At 37.7% G+C, this 23,567-nt stretch overlaps 2 protein-coding genes across 2 annotated transcripts in view; one reads left to right on the top strand and one right to left on the bottom strand.

The window, feature by feature from the left end:
* Positions 1–7,344: 7,344 nt before the first annotated feature.
* Positions 7,345–10,257, bottom strand: LOC146162557 (uncharacterized). Its single transcript, XM_083385577.1, has 3 exons — positions 10,067–10,257; positions 9,630–9,752; positions 7,345–8,215 (listed from the first exon to the last, which is right to left on the bottom strand). The coding sequence occupies exons 1-3, from the start codon at positions 10,127–10,129 to the stop codon at positions 8,018–8,020; spliced, it is 384 nt and encodes a 127-aa protein (XP_083241703.1). The 5' UTR covers positions 10,130–10,257; the 3' UTR covers positions 7,345–8,017.
* Positions 10,258–11,030: 773 nt separating this feature from the next.
* LOC146162556 (dynein axonemal heavy chain 5-like) overlaps positions 11,031–23,567 on the top strand; it is a 77,337-nt gene continuing 64,800 nt past the window's right edge. The window contains exons 1-9 of the mRNA XM_083386033.1: positions 11,031–11,145; positions 12,180–12,264; positions 15,387–15,571; positions 19,443–19,568; positions 20,091–20,216; positions 20,778–20,883; positions 21,628–21,845; positions 22,499–22,717; positions 23,440–23,565. Of these exons, the coding sequence (XP_083242159.1) occupies positions 11,128–11,145; positions 12,180–12,264; positions 15,387–15,571; positions 19,443–19,568; positions 20,091–20,216; positions 20,778–20,883; positions 21,628–21,845; positions 22,499–22,717; positions 23,440–23,565 (1,209 nt within the window). The 5' untranslated portion in view covers positions 11,031–11,127. The remainder of the gene's footprint in view (positions 11,146–12,179; positions 12,265–15,386; positions 15,572–19,442; positions 19,569–20,090; positions 20,217–20,777; positions 20,884–21,627; positions 21,846–22,498; positions 22,718–23,439; positions 23,566–23,567) is intronic.

The raw sequence follows: 23,567 nt of genomic DNA, 5'->3' as shown, positions 1-23,567 counted from the left end.
TACATCGCTTCAGCTTCCATATACAAACCAAAGCTTAAAGGTTTTCTAACCGCTGTTTGGGACGTGCTGTAACATTTGGTTGGGCGAATCCTAATGTTCTGACAAAACGCTTCAGGTGTCCACGACAGTTGGTCAGCTAATTGGAGCGTCTATCCACGAGTCGCAAGTCTTCTTCAACATTCCCTTTGCAGTACCACCCATCGGCCAACTCAGGTAACTTAGCCTATATTCTGTTAATTACAAAAGATAAACAACCGTGGTCTTTGTGGTGCAAAACATAATTTACACATTTTTGAACAATTAAAAGTTTGCTCTTTGCAAAGTAGATTGTTATTTACTGGTATATTTTAGCTTTTTCTTCATCTCTTTGGATTGTTTACTCCAAGTCATTGAAAACTTTGGCCTTTAAGCCTATACAGATATGGTGCTCAGCAATTTTGTCTTTGTGTCTATTTTTAAGCGTCAAAGCTCAAAGAGCTTATGTTCCAGCGAAGATTTCTCATATAGCTGTCTTCTTTCTAGATTTAAAGCGCCTCAGCCCCTTGTTGGCTTGGCAAACAGGACCTTGGACGTTTCCGTGCACAAGAATATTGCTTGCTTTCAGCGCCAAGACTGTTCAGAGGAAATCTGTTTCACCAATGTGAGAAATTTATACAGTTTTGTGCGCTTTTTTTCAATTCATTTGCAATACACTTTTGCGTCGGGTTTATGCCAATTTTGGAGCTAATTATGACCTGGTATAATTTATGACTTTAATTCGCTCCAATGTTGTTCCCTGTTACCTTAAAGTGTAAAATTTATTGGTTTATTTTTTTCTTACTTTAAATATGTGAATTCATTTTTTTTTAAATTGTCCACCTCTTATCAAGTATAAGCAGTAACGGATACTCGAAAATTCCCATATTTGGTGAGCAGTTTTTTAATCATGCAATGGCAAAAAAATATTCTTGAATATTGATGCATAATGGCTGATGGTGTAGTAGACAAAAATATCGAAGCCTATGCATGGGTAACATATAAAACAAAAATAAAGATTTAATCGAGTCTTACTCCTAAATAACTTTTTAATTATACTTTTAGTTCACCGAGGACTGTTTGGTGCTCAACGTCTTCGTTCCCAACACTGTAGATTTGTCCGACCCTCTAACCCCACCAGCCGACCGTTTACCTGTGTTGGTTTGGCTGCATGGTGGCGCTTTCATGCTTGGAAGCGCAAGCGACCCACGCTACGACGCCAGATACCTTTCAAACGTCACAAACACGATTGTCGTAACGACCAATTACCGATTAGGTTGGTGAAGCATCTGTACTGGTTGTAAGTTTATACCGTTTTTAAAAATTAATTTATAACAGTGTTGTAAATAAGTCATTTTGAAATAACTTCAGTCCCAGTACAATTTATCCGAGGCCCAAAGTCTTGATTAAAGCAAGTCAATCGCAAGTCAAGTCGTTGACCTAGAATCAAAACAATACACTTTTAAAATTGGTAAACTTGTTCGATTATTTTATATGAGCAAAAAAAAGAAATAACATAGCAATCTAATAGTTTTTCGAGCAAAACATAAAATAGGCAAATTTTATAATAAATACTAAATGAAACCACTTTTTTCAACCAAAATCAATTGACCTAACAAGTCATTTGTCCGAATGAGTTTAGCCAAGTCAAGTCGTTTCAAAACAGTGACTTTAGAACTCAAGTTACAACACTGATTTATACAACAGTATTATGCCCTGTCATATTGTACAAGTGACGTCAATGACATGCAAACTAAAGCAAAGTTCCAATAACTTGAGGTTACATTTGTTAAAAAGTCCGCTGTTTTATTTTGACTGCGAAATCATACGTTCAATTTGTTTTTAATTCATTTCAGGTATTTTCGGTTTTATCGCCTACAACGAAAGCAACGGTGACTCGATGAATGGAAATCAGGGATTCAAAGATCAACAACTTGCTCTGCAATGGGTGCAAGACAACATTGAGAGCTTTGGCGGCGATAAGACAAGGGTAAAATAATTGATTTCTGTAATTTTTTTTTTTTTTTTTTTTTTTAAGAAGTAAAGAAATTAGTAAGAAATATTCTTAAGATCTCTATCCAACGCAGTCTCATTATTAAGATTTTCCCTATTCTTCTGAATCATTTACCAAAAAAACATTTAAAAAAATATTTTAATTCATACTAAGTATTTTTTATGCAGGTGACCCTGTTTGGGCAAAGCGCGGGAGGTCAATCGGTGACCTTTCACCTTCTTTCGAAAAAGAGCAAGCCGCTTTTCAGCAACGCTATATCGCAAAGCAACGCTGCTGGTATGACTTGACATCTTAATAGCAAACAATAAGTTTACAGTTTACAGATTAACTTTGTACACCTTGGATATGCAATAAACCTCGCTTGGCTTTCACAGGACTTATTTGATATCGCGGTTAATAAGCTCCTAAAAGTATTAATATTAAAATGTCAATGTTTGACAGTAAAAATCTAATTTACCGACTTGCTGTTTTTTTCACAGTAGGCTTATAGTTTAAGCCTTAAACGGATAAGAAAATAGATTATTGCTGTCATATAAACCGGCTGAAAAGTGCTTCATTGCGCTTTGTTGGACAACCTAAATGAAAAATTAATCTCAGCGTTTTCCTTTTAGAAACGCCATTGCATGTTACCCTCCCAAGCAACTACCAAACAATTTAAATATTATAACTACAAAACAATTTAAAAGTATAACGGCTTTGTTTTACAAATTACATGAACACACACCGCTTCATGCTTTTTTATATGTAGCTTTAGTTTTACATAACGGGGCAACCTTTAAAACAATTTCCGTACCTTTTCGAAGTTGATACATCTAGAAATGACAATTTTGTGCTCACATAATGTAACCAATTTTGAAGCATAATGGTTGGAGGTTTTAGTAATAAGACGTGGTAAGGATATCGAAGCCCATACAGAAGTAGGTAACATTTTGAACGTTTCTAATATCTCTTAATTCATTTTCAACATAGTTACAAATGTTGCAGGATTCCACTACCACGACCTTGTCAATGCACACTTTGTAACAGAGCTTGTGCTAATGTTCGCCAACTGTACTTCAAACGGACGTATGGATTGTCTGCGGTAAGTGCGACGTTTTGAGCATAACCAAGGTTTTAGGCCTTTTCCGGATCGTTACTTCTCTATGAGAGAACCTGATGAAATATAAAAAAACGTTTTTGGTTTCAGAGAGTATTTAGGTTTGTCTATATTGAAGCTAATACGCGATATTAGGTATAATCATTGTTACTTATCCTAACCAAAGGTGCTGATCGGAAAATAATGTCCTTTTGCTATTTTGATAATAGTAATAACTTCATTTGGGGCAGAAACCTTTCCTAAAACAATAAGGTATCATGGTACGGAATAATTACGCAGCACCGGATATTCCTAATTACGCGTCGTCGCATACTTTAACCTTTTTTCTAAGTTTGGCGCCACCAGAGAAGTTAGTTGGAATAACCTTAGACCTGATGAAGCACTTCATTCTCATGCAAGAAATGGTCAACACCGCTGAGCCAATGAGAATCGTTCTGGACGGTGACGAATTTTCCGACGAGCCGATCACAGCCTTCCAAAAGGGCGCCTGGAACAGCGACAAGCGCGTCATAATGGGCGCCACGTCAGAGGAGCTTTATTACGTCAGCGGATTCTGGACCTTGCCGGTGCTGTCACGTGATATCTACGAGGTAAAAACCTAAAACTACCGGTTCTGTTTTATTGATAATGTTTCTTAGTATTTCTCATTCTCAGTTTTTTTTATTACCTACATAAGTTTACACTGGTATTTAAGATTTTTTTAGAATAAATATGGATTAACTAAATACAAAATTAATAAATGACTATTTTTTTCAATCCGACTAAATAGGCTATGTGTTGTTACTGTGGTTGCGTTGGACTGTGCATTCAGATATTTTTTTTCTTGAAACTTTTTTTTTTTCGTAATCAGTAAATTAAAATTAAAAAAATCATTGAACTTGAGCAAAATGCAGCAAATCGTTCGCCTATATTATAATTATTAGACTTTATGATTAAGATTTTTAGCTGTAGGACATATCTGCAAAAAAATTAACCTAAACACCGTTCCCCCTATCTTCACCTCTGCGCATAAAACATCTGAAGCTTTGCACTTTCAGTGGACGATGGAGTTTGCGTTCGGGAAAGATGTGGGCGCTATAGCTGCGCAAGAATACGAGAAACACTCGGTACAAGTGGATGGAAAGACTGACTACCAGGACGCACTTGGTATGGCAGTCACCGACGGAATCTTTGTCTGTCCTTTGCGCGTAATGGCTAAGTAAGTTCTATATGCTAAGTCATTCCATATAGGACCACCAGGACGCACTTGGTATGGCAGTCACCGACGGAATCTTTGTCTGTCCTTTGCGCGTAATGGCTAAGTAAGTTCTATATGCTAAGTCATTCTATATAGGACCGAATCCGGCGCTGGTGTACAATCATACCTTTTATTCTACAGTCACGAAATAAAGTTACGAAACCAGTTGGCAAAAGTAAAAACTGGAAAATAATATTATTTGACCCGCCTCAACCCAAAAGCTAACCCGCACCCTAACACAAATATTGTGTGTTGATTTTAGAATTTAAACGCTGTGGTAGGATTCTAGACCAGCAAAACGAATGGCTTTATCCAACAGAAGGACGTGATACTGGTGGTCATACGCAAATCGCCTCCTTCGGGTGAATAACACCGGACGCGCGTAGTACAATATATGGAAAATTATTATATCTGGTGGCAACAGTTTATATAGTTCGGCGTCTTAAAGCCAGAACAGCACTTTAATGTATTTGTTGTATGTTGCTGTTTGTCACAAATAATTCACCTAAAAATTGAAATGCCCGGAATTCCGTAAAGGCTTGTTTTTGAAGTAGAATGCGCAATTTAAATCACTGTGTAATGAGCTAAGGTTAACCAACTGACATTGAAGTATTTTCGCAATACATGTTCTATTCGGTGTTGTTTCTGCCCCATACTCTTAAGTTGCACATAAGAAATTGCATCTGGAATGTTGCACACTACAATGCTCGCCAACAGTGATTGTTTTGATTTTGTAGACGTGCATCTGAAACTGCGCAGCACTCTGACGCGATTTACCTCTATTCGTACCAGCACGGGCCAGACAGTCCTACCTGCGACGATTCCCTCATAGTTGGGGGTGTGTGCGGCCACGCCTACCACTCCGCCGAGAACCTGTTTTTGTTTAAGACTTATGACGCGTACAGGTGAATTGCAAAAGTTCGAAATGTGGTTTAAATGCAAAAATATTTTGCGCCCCGGGCGAATCTGTGTATTTTGTTTCTATATAATATGTCTAAGCCTATTTTGTAACATGGTTTTAGACTAAAGACGTCCTGCGTCTCATCGCACCTTCGAAAAGAAAAGTTTTGGTAGCCTTAGGGCGTTTTTTCGCTTTGTGAAAATCGTTAACTTCGTGTCAAAAGTCCGAACAAATTTGTACAATCTATTAAGCATATTTTTAAACCGATTATTTTTTTTATAATTTTTCCCTTGTAGTATAGTTTAGACATGTTTAGGCATACGAACTGGATGCAGCAGGCAATAGTGCTATGATGTATCTCGACTTGATGCCTTTTGAACCTTTATAGCTCAGTTGGTAGCGACGTTCCCGGCATGGGTTCTAATAATATTATGTGTCGTTATCGTTGTCAGTACGACATCTGAAAGGCCAGACTGAATGTTTCAATTTCGAGGCATGTACATACAGTAATGCACAAATTTACAAGCTTTTTCATTTATTGCAGATACAATGCCACCGACAGCGATGCTTTGGTGGCCGACCAGCTCAGCTACTTTTGGGGAAACTTTGCCGCCTCGGGCGACCCATCGTCTGGTTACGTGACGTCACAAGAAAATTACGTCACCTGGCCTGCGTACACCGGAACAGCCTCGACTGGCTATGATGAGGACATTAACATGGTAACAGATACATAATTATAACTTTTCCAGCCTAATTAAGTAAGGCCGAGGAACAAAAAGCCTGACTTTTTGTATATAGAGCTTTATCATTTAAAATGTTGATAATTTTGTGCATACTTTTTTGACTTTTTGGTACCCTCTATATCAGGGGTCGGCAACCTTTTTCTAGTCGTGGGCGAAAACCAAACTCAGGTCTCTGCGGGCCGCACAAAATCTTAACTATAAGAGTTGTTTTATTAAAATGTTAGCACAACTGTAAATCAGGCGGGCCTCGGATCTTTATGCACTTAAAAACGTGTTTAATTACATTAAAGGAGGCAGTAAAGTGCTTGAGCAAAGCGCAAAAAAAAGCGCTTGTTTGGTTTAAAATTCGAGTCCACACGTCGTCATTCATACCACTAATTAAAAGTTTTTTTGGTATACCGGCATTTCTTTTAAATTTCAAGTTTTTATTACATTGCCGAAAGTTAAAAAAAAATGTTAAAAAATATATGTCTAATATTTTGAATACGTTTTCCGTTTTTCCGCAACGCACTTGGGCAGCGTTCCACACCGTAACAGTAAAGAAGCGCTGGCCTAGTTGAAAAGACAGTATCAAAACGTAAACAAATCGGATGTATAAAGTATATTCGCTCAAAGCGCGAAAATATTTCGCACTTACGTAGTTAAAATAGTCGAAAATTATTTGAAAGTTAGCCAAAGAGGCGGCGGGCCGGATAAATTACATTGGCGGATCCGGCCCGCGGGCCGTAGGTTGCCGAGCCCTGCTTTATTCTATATAGCAGGTTAGCGTCACACTAAAATATTTTGCTAATTCCTACTTATTAAGTTTGTAATTCATTTATGACTCTGACAACTCTACTTAACACAATTATTCCTGTTTAATAAAATAGATATTTGCCTTGTTTCAAAATTTCCAAATAAGCACGGGTTAGAGTTGAGTTGTGCTTAAAATATTTCACTTCAATTTGCTATAGATGAAAAATATCGTTAACCTTATGGACTCTATTCCACCGTGGAGAAGTCTAACAATCGACGACCCTGCTCCAAAAGTCGAGGCGAACTACCTAGACGAGGTGTGCGATTTCTGGGACAGCACCGGCTTCTACGCCGGCGTGACGTCAGAGACTACTACCACCGAACCGGTGACGTCATCAACCACGTCACAGTCGACCGAAGGCACCACTAGCACTTTGGCAGCGACGGAGACCACCAGCGGTACTGCTCGTGTTACCGTATTGAGTATTTGCACTGTTGTGAGTTTTCTACTGGCTTTCAATGCGATCAATTGAGCAAATTGGAGACTGTTGTTTTATTGTGAGATTGCGAGAAGCAATTTTCTTTAGATACAAATATCTGCTCTAGATTAATTGAATTGCTTAAAAAAAGTTTCGCGTCGTTAAATCGTTTTTTATGTTGACGATAAAATAAAGTCGCGCACGATACAAAAGGCGTCAGTTTCCTTTACAAAACACAAAAGATTTTTATATACAAATATATATATACATTTTTCAAATAAGTGGATGAAACTATGGGGACAAAATCAAACATGGCAGTGTCTTGACATTTGTTGCCCCCAAACGAAAATAATATCTGTTAAAATGCACAAATACATAACGACAACCAATATAAAGGTTAATAAAGGCTATTGAAAGGAGAACAACAATAACAAACGGCGCATTATAAAACAACTACTTTTTATACGCTTTTAGGCAATTTTATTTGACAGGGGCCACATGAAAAAGCAAATAACCCACGCGGGCCGGATCTTAAAGGGGGTATCTGAATTACACATAATATAGAGTGTAAATATTTTGTAAAGAAAGCTATAAATATCTCAGTTTTGACAAGCTGGTAGTAATGGGAATAAGTGCGGTTGACTTGAAAGTCCAAATTATTCAATAAAATATTCTAAAATTAATCAAAACGCTTAAAGGATAGAAAATAAAACGCGGAGGACCGTAGTTTGCCCAGGTCGGTCTTACACGTACAAGACATTCACGCTCTCTTCGTCCGGCTGCATCCCTTGGAAATTCTACAGTCCTCTATACAGTCGTATCTCCTCCATTCTCTGCACCTTCTTAAACTCGGGCCGGTCGTTGGAAGGCTGACGCCCGAAGTAAACGCTTTCCATGATGCGGTCCTTCTCCGCGTCTATGACGTAACGAGAGTGCTCCAGCTCGCGAGGAGAGAGGTTCGCGTTGGGATGGGGATGCTCTTCGAGAAGATCATTCTGGAATAGATGAAAACTATTCAAGAGATGACATTTCTAATTTGGTAATTCAAGCAAAAGAATTACAGAAAGCGGTGCACTGAAAGAGAGCGAAAAAAAGGGCAATTTGCCCGGTTCGGTGCGATCGTAACATGTGCAGGAAAGCTATAGCAATAAGTGGGCCGCTACACCATAGATTAACGTTGTTCTTATGACTGATAGTTGTTAAAGAATAATTTTCTTGTTGACATGTTATCATGGTTAAAAAACATAAGGACCGTCGCTGTTGGTTCTTTTTAATATTTCTGATGCCGATCCTTAATATTTTGGACAGGAAGTATCCATACCAAATGACGTCATCACGTTGCTCATACAAGCAAAATGGATAAAAATAAAACGTCCAAAGTTATTTATTCCATGACATTAGGCTTCGAGAAGATCATTCTAGAAATGATGAAAACTAACCAAGAGATGACGTTTCTAAATAGGCGAGTGGTCATTGCTATTCTTAAGGCTGAAAATTGTGAAAAAATGCGTCTTACGGTGACTCATTGACACTTAATCATAATTATAAAAGCTTATAACGTCGTTGTCTGTCTCCTAAGTAAGGTTGTTCCGGGAAGTCCGATACTCGATATTTTATTCCGATATCGGTACGATATATTTTTGAGAGAATTTATTTCCATCCGATCTAAAACAAAATTACCTCATTGCGACGCTTAAACAAGCCAAGGAGATATGATAAAACGTCAAAAGTTAATTTTTCCATGAAATTAGACCAAAATTTGTTTTAGCCTTAAGGAATTTAGTTGTTATTGTTTTGACAAATTTGCCTTTTAGAGTAAAAATCGCTGCGTTGGATTTCAAGCATGGCTGAAAATCTTATATTAATTTCTTATCGAGTCGGCGGTCCCAACATAGTATCGGAAATGTACCGATACTAACAATTGGCATCAGGTATCGGCCCAGATCAACCGTTATCGGATATCCCACATATACAAATGTGATGCAGAGTTCGTGAGTTATACCCCAACTATAGGCCTAATTTATTTTAATCTTGAAAGGTGCTCACATAACAGCCACCCGATTTCGGTAGATTTTGTCGAAGGAACCCGCGGTAGTTTTAACATGTGATGTTTTTGTTTGCCATTGCTACTTTCGAAAGCTCATTTTAAAGGCATACACATGCAAATATATGAGTTAGTATTTATAAATTAAAGCTGCCAATTTACCAATTACCGATATACAATGGTTTTATAGCCAAAAGGAAGGCGAACGCTACTGTCAAATACAGTGTAATTAAAGTGAAAACAAACTAAAGAGTGATTTCGTTGCAGCTTTGGGTATTGGAGCCAATGGCCGCCAAAATATTACTACCAAAACTGTGTATTTTTGTAAGCCAACAACAATTTGTAATACAGAAGCACACACTTACAATTTGCTTGGCGCAGTTAAGGATATTCGCCTGCAGGTCGTTGTACCACAGGTCGAACGGCTCACGCTTTTCCATCTTGTGAATGTTGACGAGCGTCCATTCTTCTGGGTGTGGTTCGCCCGACTGCAAAACAACAGTTAATTAACTAAAGCTATATGCACAAAACCTATTCAAAGAACACCTGTATCCCACTTATAACACTAATTATAGGTATAAGTCCCCTGCTTACTAATCGGCATAGTAAGTTACATAAGGCAAAGTATGCCACTGGAAAAAGGCTCCTAAAACAACCTGAAATCGAACAAAAGGTAGAAATTTATTTTTATTGAAACCTTTTCAAATTCGCTTTTGCACTGCGAAATAACACAAATGGTATTACACGAAATCACTTGTTAATAGAAAACAAATTCGCGAGAATTTTGTTCAACATTTGGTACCTGCAACGAGATTTGGCCCAAACCTCTGAAACTAAACGATTCAATGCTGTGTCTTCTTGCCATGTTTGCTGCAAAATGCTTCCCAGGGATTTCTTTACTTGAATACAATTTTTTTTCTAGCCAGCTTACATTTTCGCCGTTGGTCCAATCTACCTCCAGGCCTGAAACAAATGCTTAAACTACTATTGTTGTGTTTTGAAAATCTACGCCTTCTGCCCCGACTTGTGACCTCACAGTCGCTGCTGTGACCCAACAGTAGTTTCACAGCATTCGTTGAATCGTCCTATTGTTGCGTCATATTCCACTCGACTGAAAAACAACAGAGCAAAACAAAGGAGCGCATTTTCTGTAACAATGCCGAAAGCGTGCCAAGGGCACCGGAATAAAACGTGGAAGGTCGCAATTTTGGAATTTGCTCTGATTGTTTGCAGTACACACAACTAGAAGATGTTAAAAAAGTTGGTAGGCGAAATGTGTGTATCAGGTAACTGACACAGCCTTCGAGCCTGTTGCAGCACACTTTAAGCTTTTGTATTAAACATTTGCATTAGACAAAAAGTGTTGTTTTTCTGTGTCTAAGTTTACAGGTTGTTAAAAAAAAACTTTTAAGTGAAACACATTGGTTAGTGTACTGGGTTTTTCATAAATGTGCGTTAGAACCTTGTATATATTGAGAGCGGTAATACTTCATCATAACTAAACGTTTAGTAAGGAAATGTTAAAATAAAAAAAATGTTGCTTGTTGTGCCCCAAAAGTATAACGTTACATAGCTGCAAATTTATAAATTTAAATCTGTTGTTATCTATGGACCAATTTAAAAAAAAACGTTAAAAAAAATATGGCGTATTTAGTTTGAAAAACCTCTGCCGCTAGACGATGCTAGAGGTCAAAACTATGTTTTCCTTTTTTTTTTCTTTAGCGTCAAGGCTTCGGGCAAATTTGCCAACGTTGAGTTCGAAATTTGTCGCTTACTGTACAGTTGGTGACATATTCAACTCGAATTATATTTGTTGCCGTTCATTTTGTTAGAGTAACTTAAAGGGAAAACAAACCTGGAAATATGTCAGCGGATGTCAAGGTTTGTTGTACAAGTTTTACTACTTTTAAACTTGGTTATTAAGTAAGGACAACTAAGTAGAGTAACTAAAATTAGTGGATTTTTTACCTTGACTACACAGCAAACTATACTTTAGAAAAACGTAGATATAACGACAAAATATATGCCGCGTTATTTGTACTAAAATGTAAGATACTTGTGTAATATTTATACAGCTTAATTAAGGGTTTTGTTTGGTAGAGCAGTATAAATATGGCTACTGTTTATATAACACCAAAGCATTACGTTAGTACATTTTGTATATTGATTTATACTGGTTTTGTATATAAATATAATAATCAAATCTTTACGAAATTTAAGAACTTATACTTGCCTCCAGACCAGTGATAAACCAATGTTAGGCTATTGGACTGCTAAGAGATTTAGCGTTGGTATAGAATCCTACCATTTTTTTTGTTTTTTAAAGTAACCAAAGGTTTACCCACCTAGCCCAAACGCTAACCCACACCCTAACCCGAAAATTGTTAGCAATAATATAAAACCCCGGACGAAAAATAACTTATGCCCAGCCCATTTTGAGTTATTTACCAGCGTGAAGTTTTAAATATTAAATCAATGCACATTATTCGGGTTAGGGTGCGGATTAGCGTTTGGGCTCGGATGGATCAAGTATTAGTATATTTATTCTCCCAGTTTGCAATTTAATTTTATCGACTGATTTCGAAACTGTGCCACACGCATTATTTTATCGTATGTTTGTGTGGTATTGTTTCGACATTTTATCGTCTGCACGTCATTTCTTTGCAATCTTCATTTCCCACACACGTAAATTACAACTGTACCTAATAAGCAAATAAGGTATAAGACTCTGGACGAGCGCCAGAAATTTTCAAAGAGTGGAACTAATCTAACTATGTAAAATAAAATAGTTGCTAAAACCAATTAATTGGGCTATATTTTGAGCGACCTTTGAGAAATTTGGGAGACCGTTTCGGTACAATGATTATCCAACCTCTTGGTTTTACACGAATTTATAAGTTTGCATATTTTTGCAGGAGAATGGTGATGCAGGAGATAAAGAAGCTGGGAAACCCCCTTCACCCAAACCGGATACGGAAGTAACAGCTGACGAAAAGCGAGGTAGGATTTTCATTCTTTTAAAATGCAAATGCCTAAGATAATAATAGAATGGATGGTTTTGGTAAAGAATCATTATGAAACCCATCTATCCACAAAAATAACCACCTTTAAACAATAGAAATATAAAAAGTGCTTTGTTTGACAATTGGGACATTATCAAACATGTATGGCCTTGCGCCCACAGTAATTGGTGTTCAACATGCTGTTTTATGTGCCACGGTGTTTTCACCACAACTGTACATGGATATTTTTAACGCAACGTGATCCTGCAATTTCGCAATCGTACCGGTTTTAGAGCCAGGTGGCGGCTTTGCAGCTAAAGTCTGTCGAAATTCCAAATACGGTCACTTGTGCCACAGCGCTGGGACCACACGCCGAATCCGGCGGACACATTATACCGGCATTGTTTTGAAACAATGCGAGCACGCATCACGGGCGTGATTCCACGCGCAGATCACGCCTGATAATCACGCCATGATGAGACATAGAAAATGTGTGTGTTTTTTCTACTGAGAGTCATATTTCCAATCGGGTGCGGCGACATCCTAGGGAGCCATTTGTAACGCTCAAGGGTGCCGAGGGGTGTTTGGTAATTTTTAAATGTGATAATCAAATGGCACTATATTGAGACAAATTGTATTGACAAAAAACCCTACTAGAATAACACATATACCGCCATTTACAAACCCTATTTAGAATCAGATAAATACAGCCATTTACAAAGATTGGTAATTTTTTAAACTCTGATTTTTGTACATTGGTAAGCCTTGATACATCCATTTGTGTACAATTAAAGTACATCAATTCAAATACAATTTTCCTGCACCTGATTTAAGTTGAGTGTGTTTTAGTTACGTTTATAGTGACATTACGCTTACCCAATTTTTGAAAATTATATTCCTTAATTTGGGTGTTAAATCTTTGAGGCAAAAGAAATAACTAAGACTTTAGTATTTAAAAAAATTGTTGACAAAGTTTGACTATTTTTTCACCCCAACCGCACACCTTTAAATATATATTGCTAAATCAATTTAGTTTGTGAACAAATTAACACTTTACTCAATGTAATACATATGACCCAAGCTTGACCTCTGCTTTCGAGTAAAGGTCTGTGAAAAAAAGTACTATACCTTTGGTTCGAGGGTTAAAAAATGTTGTCGAACTAACAGCACCAAACGATTTTTTGAACATAGCTAAAGATATTTTTTAAACCATTTTTTCTATGTTATTGGTATGGACGGTTTTGTTTGGGAGTTAAAGTGCTCGCAATCCATATTCCTCCAAACCACGAATTTCAGTAAAAGACGCCCCTGTTTTGACTTTTCTCCTACTCGCCGGTGATAATTCCCTTTTGGCCACAGAACCCGTATAACCCGACGGACGCTCCTGCCTATCGTATTTCACTGAGGCCATCTCGTCGCTGTAATTCGAACGCAATTAAAGCGGTGGCCATTGTTGCACCCAAAGCGGACTCTGAAACCTACGTTTTACTTTTTTTGAGCTTGCGAGAAAAATATGTTAAAAAGCTGAATACTTCAGTTTAAATGTTCGAAACGGACAAAGCGCGTCTTTTACATTATAGAAATGGAAATGTTACTATTTGGTTGAAAAAACAGAATATTTTGCTTTTAGGGTTGGTATTGACACTTTCCGGGTTGATAATGATGACAAATAAGTTATCCCGAAACATTTTTAAACAGATCGATTAAAGGAACGTTCCAAGCTTCTATACTTTTATACAGATTGTTACGAAAACTTATGTACTGTTTAGGTTAAGAAAACCGTTAATGACAATTTCTATACGACGCTCGAAAAATTTTGCCATCTCTTAATTATTCCTCACGCGATAATCCTCCTTTCACGGTGTCGAGATTACACCGCGTATCCCCCCTATTACGTAACAAACAGAAGCGCGTCGGAAACAATGGGCCGCGAAAGCCATCGAAGCTGGTATCGCGTTTCGCTTGCCCAATCGAGCAATGCCTTGTCGCTGCGTGTAAATACACGAACACAACACCACGGTACCGCTTAAAATAGATCCCCTGCTTTGTCCCCCCCGCTGGCCCCGTCGGCATTCCGCCACCACAAGGACATCGACGGCGCAGAGGTCAGGCCACGTTTTGGAACCGGGCGCTCGGTGGCGCTGCTGTGCTAATGCGGCCAAATGAGCGTTTTAAGTTTTGGCTTTCAATGGTGCGGGTTTGAGATTTTGCCCGCGAGTACAATTCGCTTTCCGGCGATTTTCGGTAAAAAAATAATTTAAAAATGGTAAATGTGTTGACCATGGTATTAATAGTGTTTTGTTTTCTAGTTATATTCATAAATTGTCAAGCTATCCAATTTTTGGTATTTAAAAATGCACAAATCTTCTTTAAATATTCATTTTATTGTATTTTTTTTACTTTTTTTTCTAAAACGAGTGACAAACCTGTTACAGCCAGTGAGAATCACTTTTTTAACGAATATGTAATTCTATACAATACCGGCCGAAATGCCAGTAATATCTTAAATATCTTCTTTTCCCAAAACAAACAATAAAACACCATAGTCAACGAAAATCTTTCATTTTATGTATTCCAGCTACCGAAATCAAATTTTATTGAATAAATAATTTATCTTTGAATGTCGACTTTTTTTTATAAAATTGTGTGGCAACCCCTGCTACTTTTTAAACGAATTTACAATTCGACAGGCCATACAATAACGGCCGGAATGCCCGTAGTATCTTAACCTATTTTAAAACTATAGAACAGGGGTTCTTAAACTTTTTTTTACCGCGAACCCCTAAAATTTTCTTTCATCTCGCGTGGACCACTGTAAATTTAAAAACTGACGTCATGAATTGACGTCACAGTACAAATAGACTTCATAAATTTGCTGATTTTGGTCCAAAATTGTGAAAGTGAAATGGAGTCTAAATACATTCAGTGCAAAACCGTTTTATTTTTAATTAAATTGATTTCTTTAATAAATTGATTACTTCTTAAATAAACACGAATATTTCAATTAGACCTTCATGGACCCCCTAAAACTAGTTCACGAACCCCCAAGGGGTCCATGGACCCCAATTTAAGAACCCCTGCTATAGAAGCACCTTGACAATTTTTTCTTCTATATTTCAGCCACCGAAATCAAGCCTGGCGCTGGGGCGACACCTGGCGATGGCGCCAACCCCGCCCAGCCGACCACTGTGGGGGGCGCGAGCGTCAACTTCGGTTCCAAGCGTCGCCGGATCGGGGACGGGGGAGGGGGAGGCCCCGCCCACCGACGCATTACGTCACAACAAGCGCAGATGGCGTCGACACCAGTGAGTATTCGTCGGCGTGAAAAACGTTAAAAGTTATATTGGTGGAAGTTTTTCGGCAAATTGTGCTTAATGTGAAGTCAAAAAACAAGTAATTATGGATGTTTGACAATAAATCACACCGGTTCCGATGCCAGCTGCCAAGTTGTAAAATCTGTGTTCGCCCGATACTAAGGCGGTATTGGTACCGAACGGATAGCAAATTAATTTAGCAATTTCATCTTTGGTTTGCAATCTGACGCAACGATTTCTACCTTGAAAAGTGAATTTATTAAAAAATGTAGATAAACCACTATTGTTAACTGAACTTATAGATAAAGCAAATTATTTCCTATAAACTTAAAAACGTACCTTTTAATATCGGTACCGGATTAAAATGTCAAGTATAGGTTGTTATTGCGAAATTACAGTTGAAGGTACATAAACTTCTCGACGCTTAAGCAATATCACCTAACAACCTGAAAAACTACCATTGAACGTAGTAGCAATTTGTAAGTGTTTCACTTGTTTGAGCATAGTATTACTTTTGTTTTAAACATTTCAAAACAACATTATCTAGTTCAGGTAAGGTTTACCAGTTAACTTCAGAAGTACAAGTGTTTTTTGCAAATAACTGTGTTCATATATTGTGCTTGAAGTTGTTGTTGTATCCTAATAGTACCTCATTTGAAAACGTTGTAATAACTATCCAATCTCAAATCGCTAAAACAAAACAGAATTTAGAAGATTAATAGTTTATTGTTAGCCATATTAAACTAAAAACCATAATAAACTAAACCTGTACCAAGTTATGTTTTATTTTGCCCTTCGTAATTAATGACAAAATTGACTCCGAATAGAATCAGTTTTTCTTTAGACTGTAGAAACTAATTAATCGGATTAATTTATGGAATGTTTTGTGTGAAGCGTATTTATAGTTCTCTACCCCTACAAAAAATATTTAGAAAGATGTTGTTCTCGATCAAATTCCTGCGCAAGCATGCAATTAACCGCTCTTATATGTTTTTGATTTAAATAGGCAAATCGTTTAATTTAGAAGGGTGCGGCATAAGAAAGATTTTAACATTTTTATATAGTGATATTGGTCAAGGTAAATTTTTGCAAACAAGTTATGAGGGCTATGGGCCATACAGTTTCGCGAAAGGGCAAAAACTGGATCCGTTCCATTTGGTTTAGCTAGTACAGTGTAATTTAGGTTTACATGCTTGGTGACACACCGTTTGATGGTTTTCTATTTTAACGGATTTTGTTAATTGCTTAAATATGCTGTTGCTACCAGGCGCAGTATATTTAAAATAGGTTCTTCTGGCATATATTTCTTCAATCAACGTTTCGGCTTACTATACGGCAAGCCTTCGTCAGGGACTGACACACATAGCCAACAGGACGCAGAATAAAATGACACAAAGAAAAAAGGAGATAAAAATGTTGGCCATGTGTGTCAGTCCCTGACGAAGGCTTGCCGTATAGTAAGCCGAAACGTTGGTTAAAGAAATATATGCCAGAAGAACCTATTTTAAATGTAATTTGTTAATTGCTTGTTTTCTTTATATTTGTTTGTTTGTTATCCACCTTCCCGCGGGTTTATGTGGCAAAGAATGCCACCAGCTCCTTTAATTTTAAAGTTGCTATGTAAATCTAAAACACCAGGCTATTGAGTTTCGAACAGCCGACAAACTGTTTGTCCTAATGGTGTTGCAACTTGGGATAACGCTACAATGGCCAACAGACGCCTTACATTACGCCGAGCCTATTTTGGTTTCAATTAGGCACTTAAATTAAGTATAGCGCTACAATACACTAGGCTTGTTACGGTATTGCTTGACAAACTCTTATGTCGTTTCATTTCATTTACTTTCTCAGTAAGTCAAAACCTTGTCATTTTGCGTTGTGAAGCCGAATGTAAAACGGAATTGGTAAAATCATCAAGGTATTATAGGATTCGTCATGCAGGTATACTTGTGTTTATTTATCAAGTAAAATATGACGCGAATATTTAGTAATGCGCTTTTTAAACTACAACGAGGTATAGCAAATGTTATTCAGGTTGTTGGTAATTTCAAACGGCCGTGGTTATAGCGAATTATTAGGTTGCCGCCTAGTTAACGTTTTTTAGTTTTATCTTATGTGACCCTGAAAAGTATGGGTTGGACGCAGTGGGAATATCAAAGCCCATATTGAAGTAGGTAACATTTTTCGCTAAATAAAGGAATAAAGAGTTGTTCGAAAAGCAACCTACTTCGATATGGTATGCCTACTCGGTCCAACTAACTACTAAAACAACCCCAAACCATATGTGTTTAAAGTTTCCAGGTTAATTTCCCAAAAAAGGCTTACGGTAAACATGTATGCCATTATTTTACCCCTAAAAATGTTCGTTTAATTCCTTTGTGCGCAAAACCAAACGGCACGTCGTCCTACGACTAGACACAATATCGAGAAATAGCCTGACAGGTTTGAAGTGCTTCGGCGCAGCAGGTGAGCCATTACTTCGCCACTCCGCCACTTCGAATTGTGTACGGACAGTGAACTTTGAGATAAGGCTGCCGTGGCAACCAGACGATTAGCGGGAGGCAATGTAACGCGCTTAGAGCAGCTCGTTAACAGACTGGCAGCTTGAACAGGCTAAAACAGGAGTTTTTTGGCAATGTTTACAGCACATAAGTCAAAGTTTGGCGCAGACGTAGACATACAACATGTTATGATAACCTTTACAGTAGCCGAAACCCTTTTTGTCTGTACGGATTTTTCGGCAGTCAATCAATGGAAAAGAAAGATTCTTGCTTTGAAACAGTTGAATATTTAGACTATTTAATACAAAGCAGGTGAAATTATTCCTTTGTTTTGTACATGGTCTGCGCAATCTGATTAAAAAATATATGAAGCCCATTTTACTATTTATTTAAAGGGGAAATACAGCATGATATAATGAGAAATCGTCCTTCTATTTTAAGTACCGAGCATATTTACGTTAACTGATTCTAATAGTGGATAAAGTTTTTTGCATATCTGCAATATTGAGGAACGTATATAGTCTTAGAAGATTAAAGTTTCTATAATTTTGAGGCCAGGCAGTCAGTAAAAACATACATTGGTAATTTATAGCGGTATTTTACTTCAGGTTAAGACCATCTATTAGTTTTGCTGCAAAAACGTCAGCTGCGTATTCAGTACCAATAGAAATTATGCGATATTGAACTATTAAATAAATTAGAACACAGAGATGGCCATGGAAGAGTTGCATATCCCTGTTGAGAACCTAACGCGCTGCAGGTCAACGCCAAGTCCAAACAGGGTAAATTACTTGCAAAAAATGTTGGCTTCCCCTGTACCTAAACGTATTCTTGGGCGCTCTAATGTTCCTTATCGTTTTCTATTCAGTGGCGAACCGGGTGCTTAAAGTGCGCACTGCTTAGCATAGATGCCCAAACAGCATCAGGGTTTTAGAAAACTGCAATTCTTTTCATTAAACATCTCGTGTATTTTAGCAATCCATCAAGCTTATAAACATGTCATTCATACTTTTGAATATTCTAATTTAAACGATAACCGAGTATCTATCACGTAAGACACTTACTGCTCTTTGTATTTGTGTCAGATAATTTTTTCTAATTTATTATAGACCTCGAAAACTTTTTTTTTTATTCTGTATAAAAACTAGTCCGCGATTTGCCAAAATTCCTTTGTTTTGACTTCTGTGAAAATATATCTTGCTCGGCCGTGAAAAAACCTGGTGTTTTCTCACATTTTGCAACGAAATATAAGTTCAATTTAATGGTCCTCAGAAAATCAACCTTACAATTTCTGTAACAATCAATAAAAAAAAAAATAATTAAAAATAAATCTAAAATTCGATTTTTTTAATATCTTGCAGGCTGCCGGCAAAAAGAACCTTGTGCTCTCCGGAGACGCGATGAAGGAAATGCAAAGGCAAGCTAAGGCCTTGCGGGAAGACAGAAGAGGGGGACTCGACGTCAGACACAAGTGGATACTTGGCAAGGTACGGACCGCGGACCGATTCCACGTATAACACAATTTTTTTTTCCGAGGGCTACAACAAGTATAGGGATCGCATATCGTACGATAATAGGATCGTATGGGATGGGATGTTCTTATTTGAAAACTAAAAGATAAAGTGTATTGAGCTATGGTTTGCGATCCAATAAATGCAGCTTTTATATCTTGAAACAAAATTTCTAAGAAAAAAGTAAGTATTTTTTTTAGTTTATCAAAATAAGCTTCATAACTCTTAAGCAATTTTTGACTTAATGAGATGAGCTCTCTTTTTTATTTTATCAATTTTGCTGATATGACCAAATTAATGACTTTTCTACTTATTAGTTGTGGAATAAAACTGTTGTAGTTTTTGCCTAAAATATCGGATATCGTTATCGGAATAAATAAATAGGAAGTGGCATTCCATTTGAGAGGGAAGTGAATAGGATTCAATTCCTATTTTGAAACTTTTTCAAAGGGCATTTTGAAATGACTTGTTTAAAATACTGTCTATTACTTCGCGCAGGTGGCTGACGCGATGAAGGTGGAGTACCCAGTTGTCGAGGAGCAGATTATTGGCGACGACCGATTCGAAATGATCGACGACTTCTTCGCGAACAATGGCGCCAAGAAGCTCATGTTCTATTTTCAGGTAACTACTTGTTATTATTCATACGTTAAGGCTGTGCTTTAAATGCTTTTGGTTTCGTTTAAGTTGGGCCGTTAGGTATTTTCTTTGTAGGTCTTTTTTGCGTATAAGATGATTCGATCTAACGCTAAACGCGATGTATTTAGTTTAAAGCAGGTGAAAAACACCAATTAAATCCAACTCATATCTTAGGCTCCATGGTATTTTTTCTGTGAATACTTTTTTCGTTTGCATACCTCAGTTGAGAATCTTTTGAAAAGCTAGTGTAAGCACGCGTTTGCCTATAAAAAACGTCAAAACAGGATGTCTAAAACATGCAATTTTCAGGGAAATCTAACTTTATCGTTGATTGTAATGCGCATATATTCGACTAAGCTCTTAGTTTTATTGCATTCAAGAATATGGAGGAATGGCCCGTAGTAAAAAGGGAATTGACCTTGTAAAAAATTAACATTTTTTGCCGGCATACGGCGTACCTTTAGAAATTATTTTTAACCGGACCGTTTCGGCTAATTTCTACCACTGTTGTTAACTCAGCGACATGACTTTACTTAATATTTATAGGAACCGACCCCGTTAAAGGATGCTAACATGTCGAGGGCTGACATGGCAAGTGTACACCCTTCAGCCTTTAAGGAGAAGCTCTTTCTTACCACAGGCGACGCCGAACGTGAGTAAATACCCGAATTACGCGTTTGCCAGTTGTTTTTGGTTGGCTGGCACCCATTTCCAGTATCTGTCAACACTCTTGCGTTTCACTACCACAGACAAGCATTCCTAGCTCTAATATTCGCCACCACGTTCTACCGAATTCCCGGTAAAATCATTGAAAATCCACAGAATTTGTTAAAAGTAAACAATAAGTCCAAACTTCTGTTTTGACAGCGCTGATCGTAGTGGACCATATAGTTTTATGAATGTGGTCCTTATCACCCACTATTATGTTTACCTCAGAAAAAGTTTCATTTATATAAAAGATAGGCTATTAACTTCCTATTTAAGACAAAAAAATGTTCTGACAGTGTAATCTGCTTCAAAGCATGAATCACACAAAGCTGAAACGGTCCTTCACGAATATAGAAGTTTTAAGGACCTGCAGAAATCAACTGTAAAAAACGTTTTTTTTTAAGAAAACATATCGAGAACATTTTAAGACAACATCACACTGTTTGGACGCCCTAATCTAACTCCCTAACACGGGCCCAAGTAAAGTATTCCAACCCTTACCAGTTTCCAAACCGCTAATCAAGCCTCTGTCCCTTTACGGCTTTACAGCCTTGATCGGCATTTTTTTTTATAAAACTACTTTAATGACCAAACCAACTCCAACGGCAAACCAATTTCGGGTGACGACCCAAAGGTTGAGATACAATGCCCTAACCTAACCTTCTCTAACGTATTTGTCCCTTTATAGCACTGATCGGCATTTGCTACTTCTTTGTGCGCAATAACACAAAGCCGGTTACGACCTCGAACATCGCCAACGAAGTCAACTTCGGAATGATTGACGCCAGTGAGGGCAAATTGCTCAAGGGCATCGAGGACCTTCTGGGCCGGGTCATGGTGCCAGCCCTCAGGGCCCAGACCGACTGGGGACAGCTGACCGCCAATGGCGGGGGAAACAAACAGCAGGTCAGTTGGTTTGGTCCTTGAAAAGCGTTGTACTCTTTTGTATACGTAATGCTTATTTTTATTTTAATGTTTAGAATTTCGTACGTTTTGTTTGAAATTTGATATCAATTTTTAAAAACCGTTGGAATCAATGTTGTTGTGTACAAATGTTTAAAAATTATTTAACGCTCACCTACTTTTTAAGCAATGTATTTTTCTGTTATCTGTGGTAATTAATGCTTGTTCCACCAATCCAGCCAATTAAACATTGTGTTTTCTGAGAATTGTTTTTAGATCCTCATTTACGGCTTTACATGATCAAAGTGCGGTTACCGTTACTATACTTTTTAAACAATTATTTATACACATTTTTTAAAAATCGGAAAATGGCGATTTTTGAGTGTGAAGTAGTCCCTTTCGATTCTGCTTTCCGTAAAAATTGAATTTTTTCTCTGCAATTTATTCAACAATTCCCCAAATTTTGCAATTCATACCACGCCATTAAAATTAATCCCACTTTTACTTTTTTTTACTAACGTTTGTATTCACGCAATTTGCAAAAAAATAGTTCATCTTCGTACAGCATTGAATTAATACGTCTGTCCGCATCTGTAGGATTTCCGCCTATTTCCACGCTGCTGACTCTAATTCTCTTTTTTTTTCCGCGCCCGCAGATAAACGACTTCATCGAATCGATCGAGAAGTTTCTCGGCACGCTCTCGGCTGCCAGGAACAACATGGCCGACCGTTTCGAGCTTGACGAGTTCGACGTAGGCTACAACCTCGATGACGTCAGAGGCCCGCAGGATTACGTCAGCATGGCGGCGGGAAACACCGACTTGACCGAAAAGCTGGAAGAGGTGCTGAGCGGCTGGTGCAAGCAGATAGACCAGGTCAGTGGTTGAATTTTGAACGATGCGTATCAAAAATTGCCGTCTGTGACGTCACAAGACAGTTTACTTAGCCGTTTGAAAAGGCAATGCTTATAGTAATTTGATGTGTTTTTCTTTTGATTTGAACGTTGTGAGTTAACAATTTTGTCTGTGACACCACTGTGGTGTTTACTTACTACTTCATAAAACTGTGCTTCTTTTTACGTTTTTTCCGGCCTATACTTGGTATTATTTTGTCCCATTTAAGGCTGTTCCGTATGAAGGATGCTGTAAGAACTGCCCGAATTCATTTATCCTCAATTTTGTAAAACGTTAAGGCAACGCAAAAATCTAAAATTTTGGCCTCTATTATCCTGTTAGCTGTCATTGATGGTCATTTAAATTACGTTTTATTAAAAGGTGTCCAACTCATTGGCCTCTTTTTTCTTTTTTCAATTTTGTCGAAAGTCTTGATTTATCTCCGCATTTGGTACATCCAATTAACCTACAACTGTCCCTTTAAAAAGAAATGTTTTTTTAATGCGGGTTTGACGAGAGCATAGAAGTTCATTTTGCCCAAAAATGTTCATTAAGCCTACATAGCTTGAGGCACAGATATTTCGCATTACTGTTGGCCAACCTGCGATTTGGCCTAGCAAAATTATGACCAAATATAAAGAACGTTTCATTACCCTACTAACGATCTTTACGTTGTCCTAAATGCAAATCAACATTACCTCTAGGTGCTTGCTGAAAGCGAACAAATGCGAAAAGAGGCGGACGACATTGGGCCAGCTGCTGAGTTGGAGCACTGGAAGCAACGCATGGCCAAGTTCAGCTCGCTACTTGACGAAATCAAGACGCAAAGGGT

Source organism: Ascidiella aspersa, chromosome 3 (assembly GCF_963924565.1).
Source record: "Ascidiella aspersa chromosome 3, kaAscAspe10.2, whole genome shotgun sequence".
Taxonomy (NCBI): Eukaryota; Metazoa; Chordata; class Ascidiacea; order Phlebobranchia; family Ascidiidae; genus Ascidiella; species Ascidiella aspersa.
The sequence above is the reverse complement of the archived record's forward strand: the minus strand, read 5'-3'. Positions and strand labels throughout refer to the sequence as shown.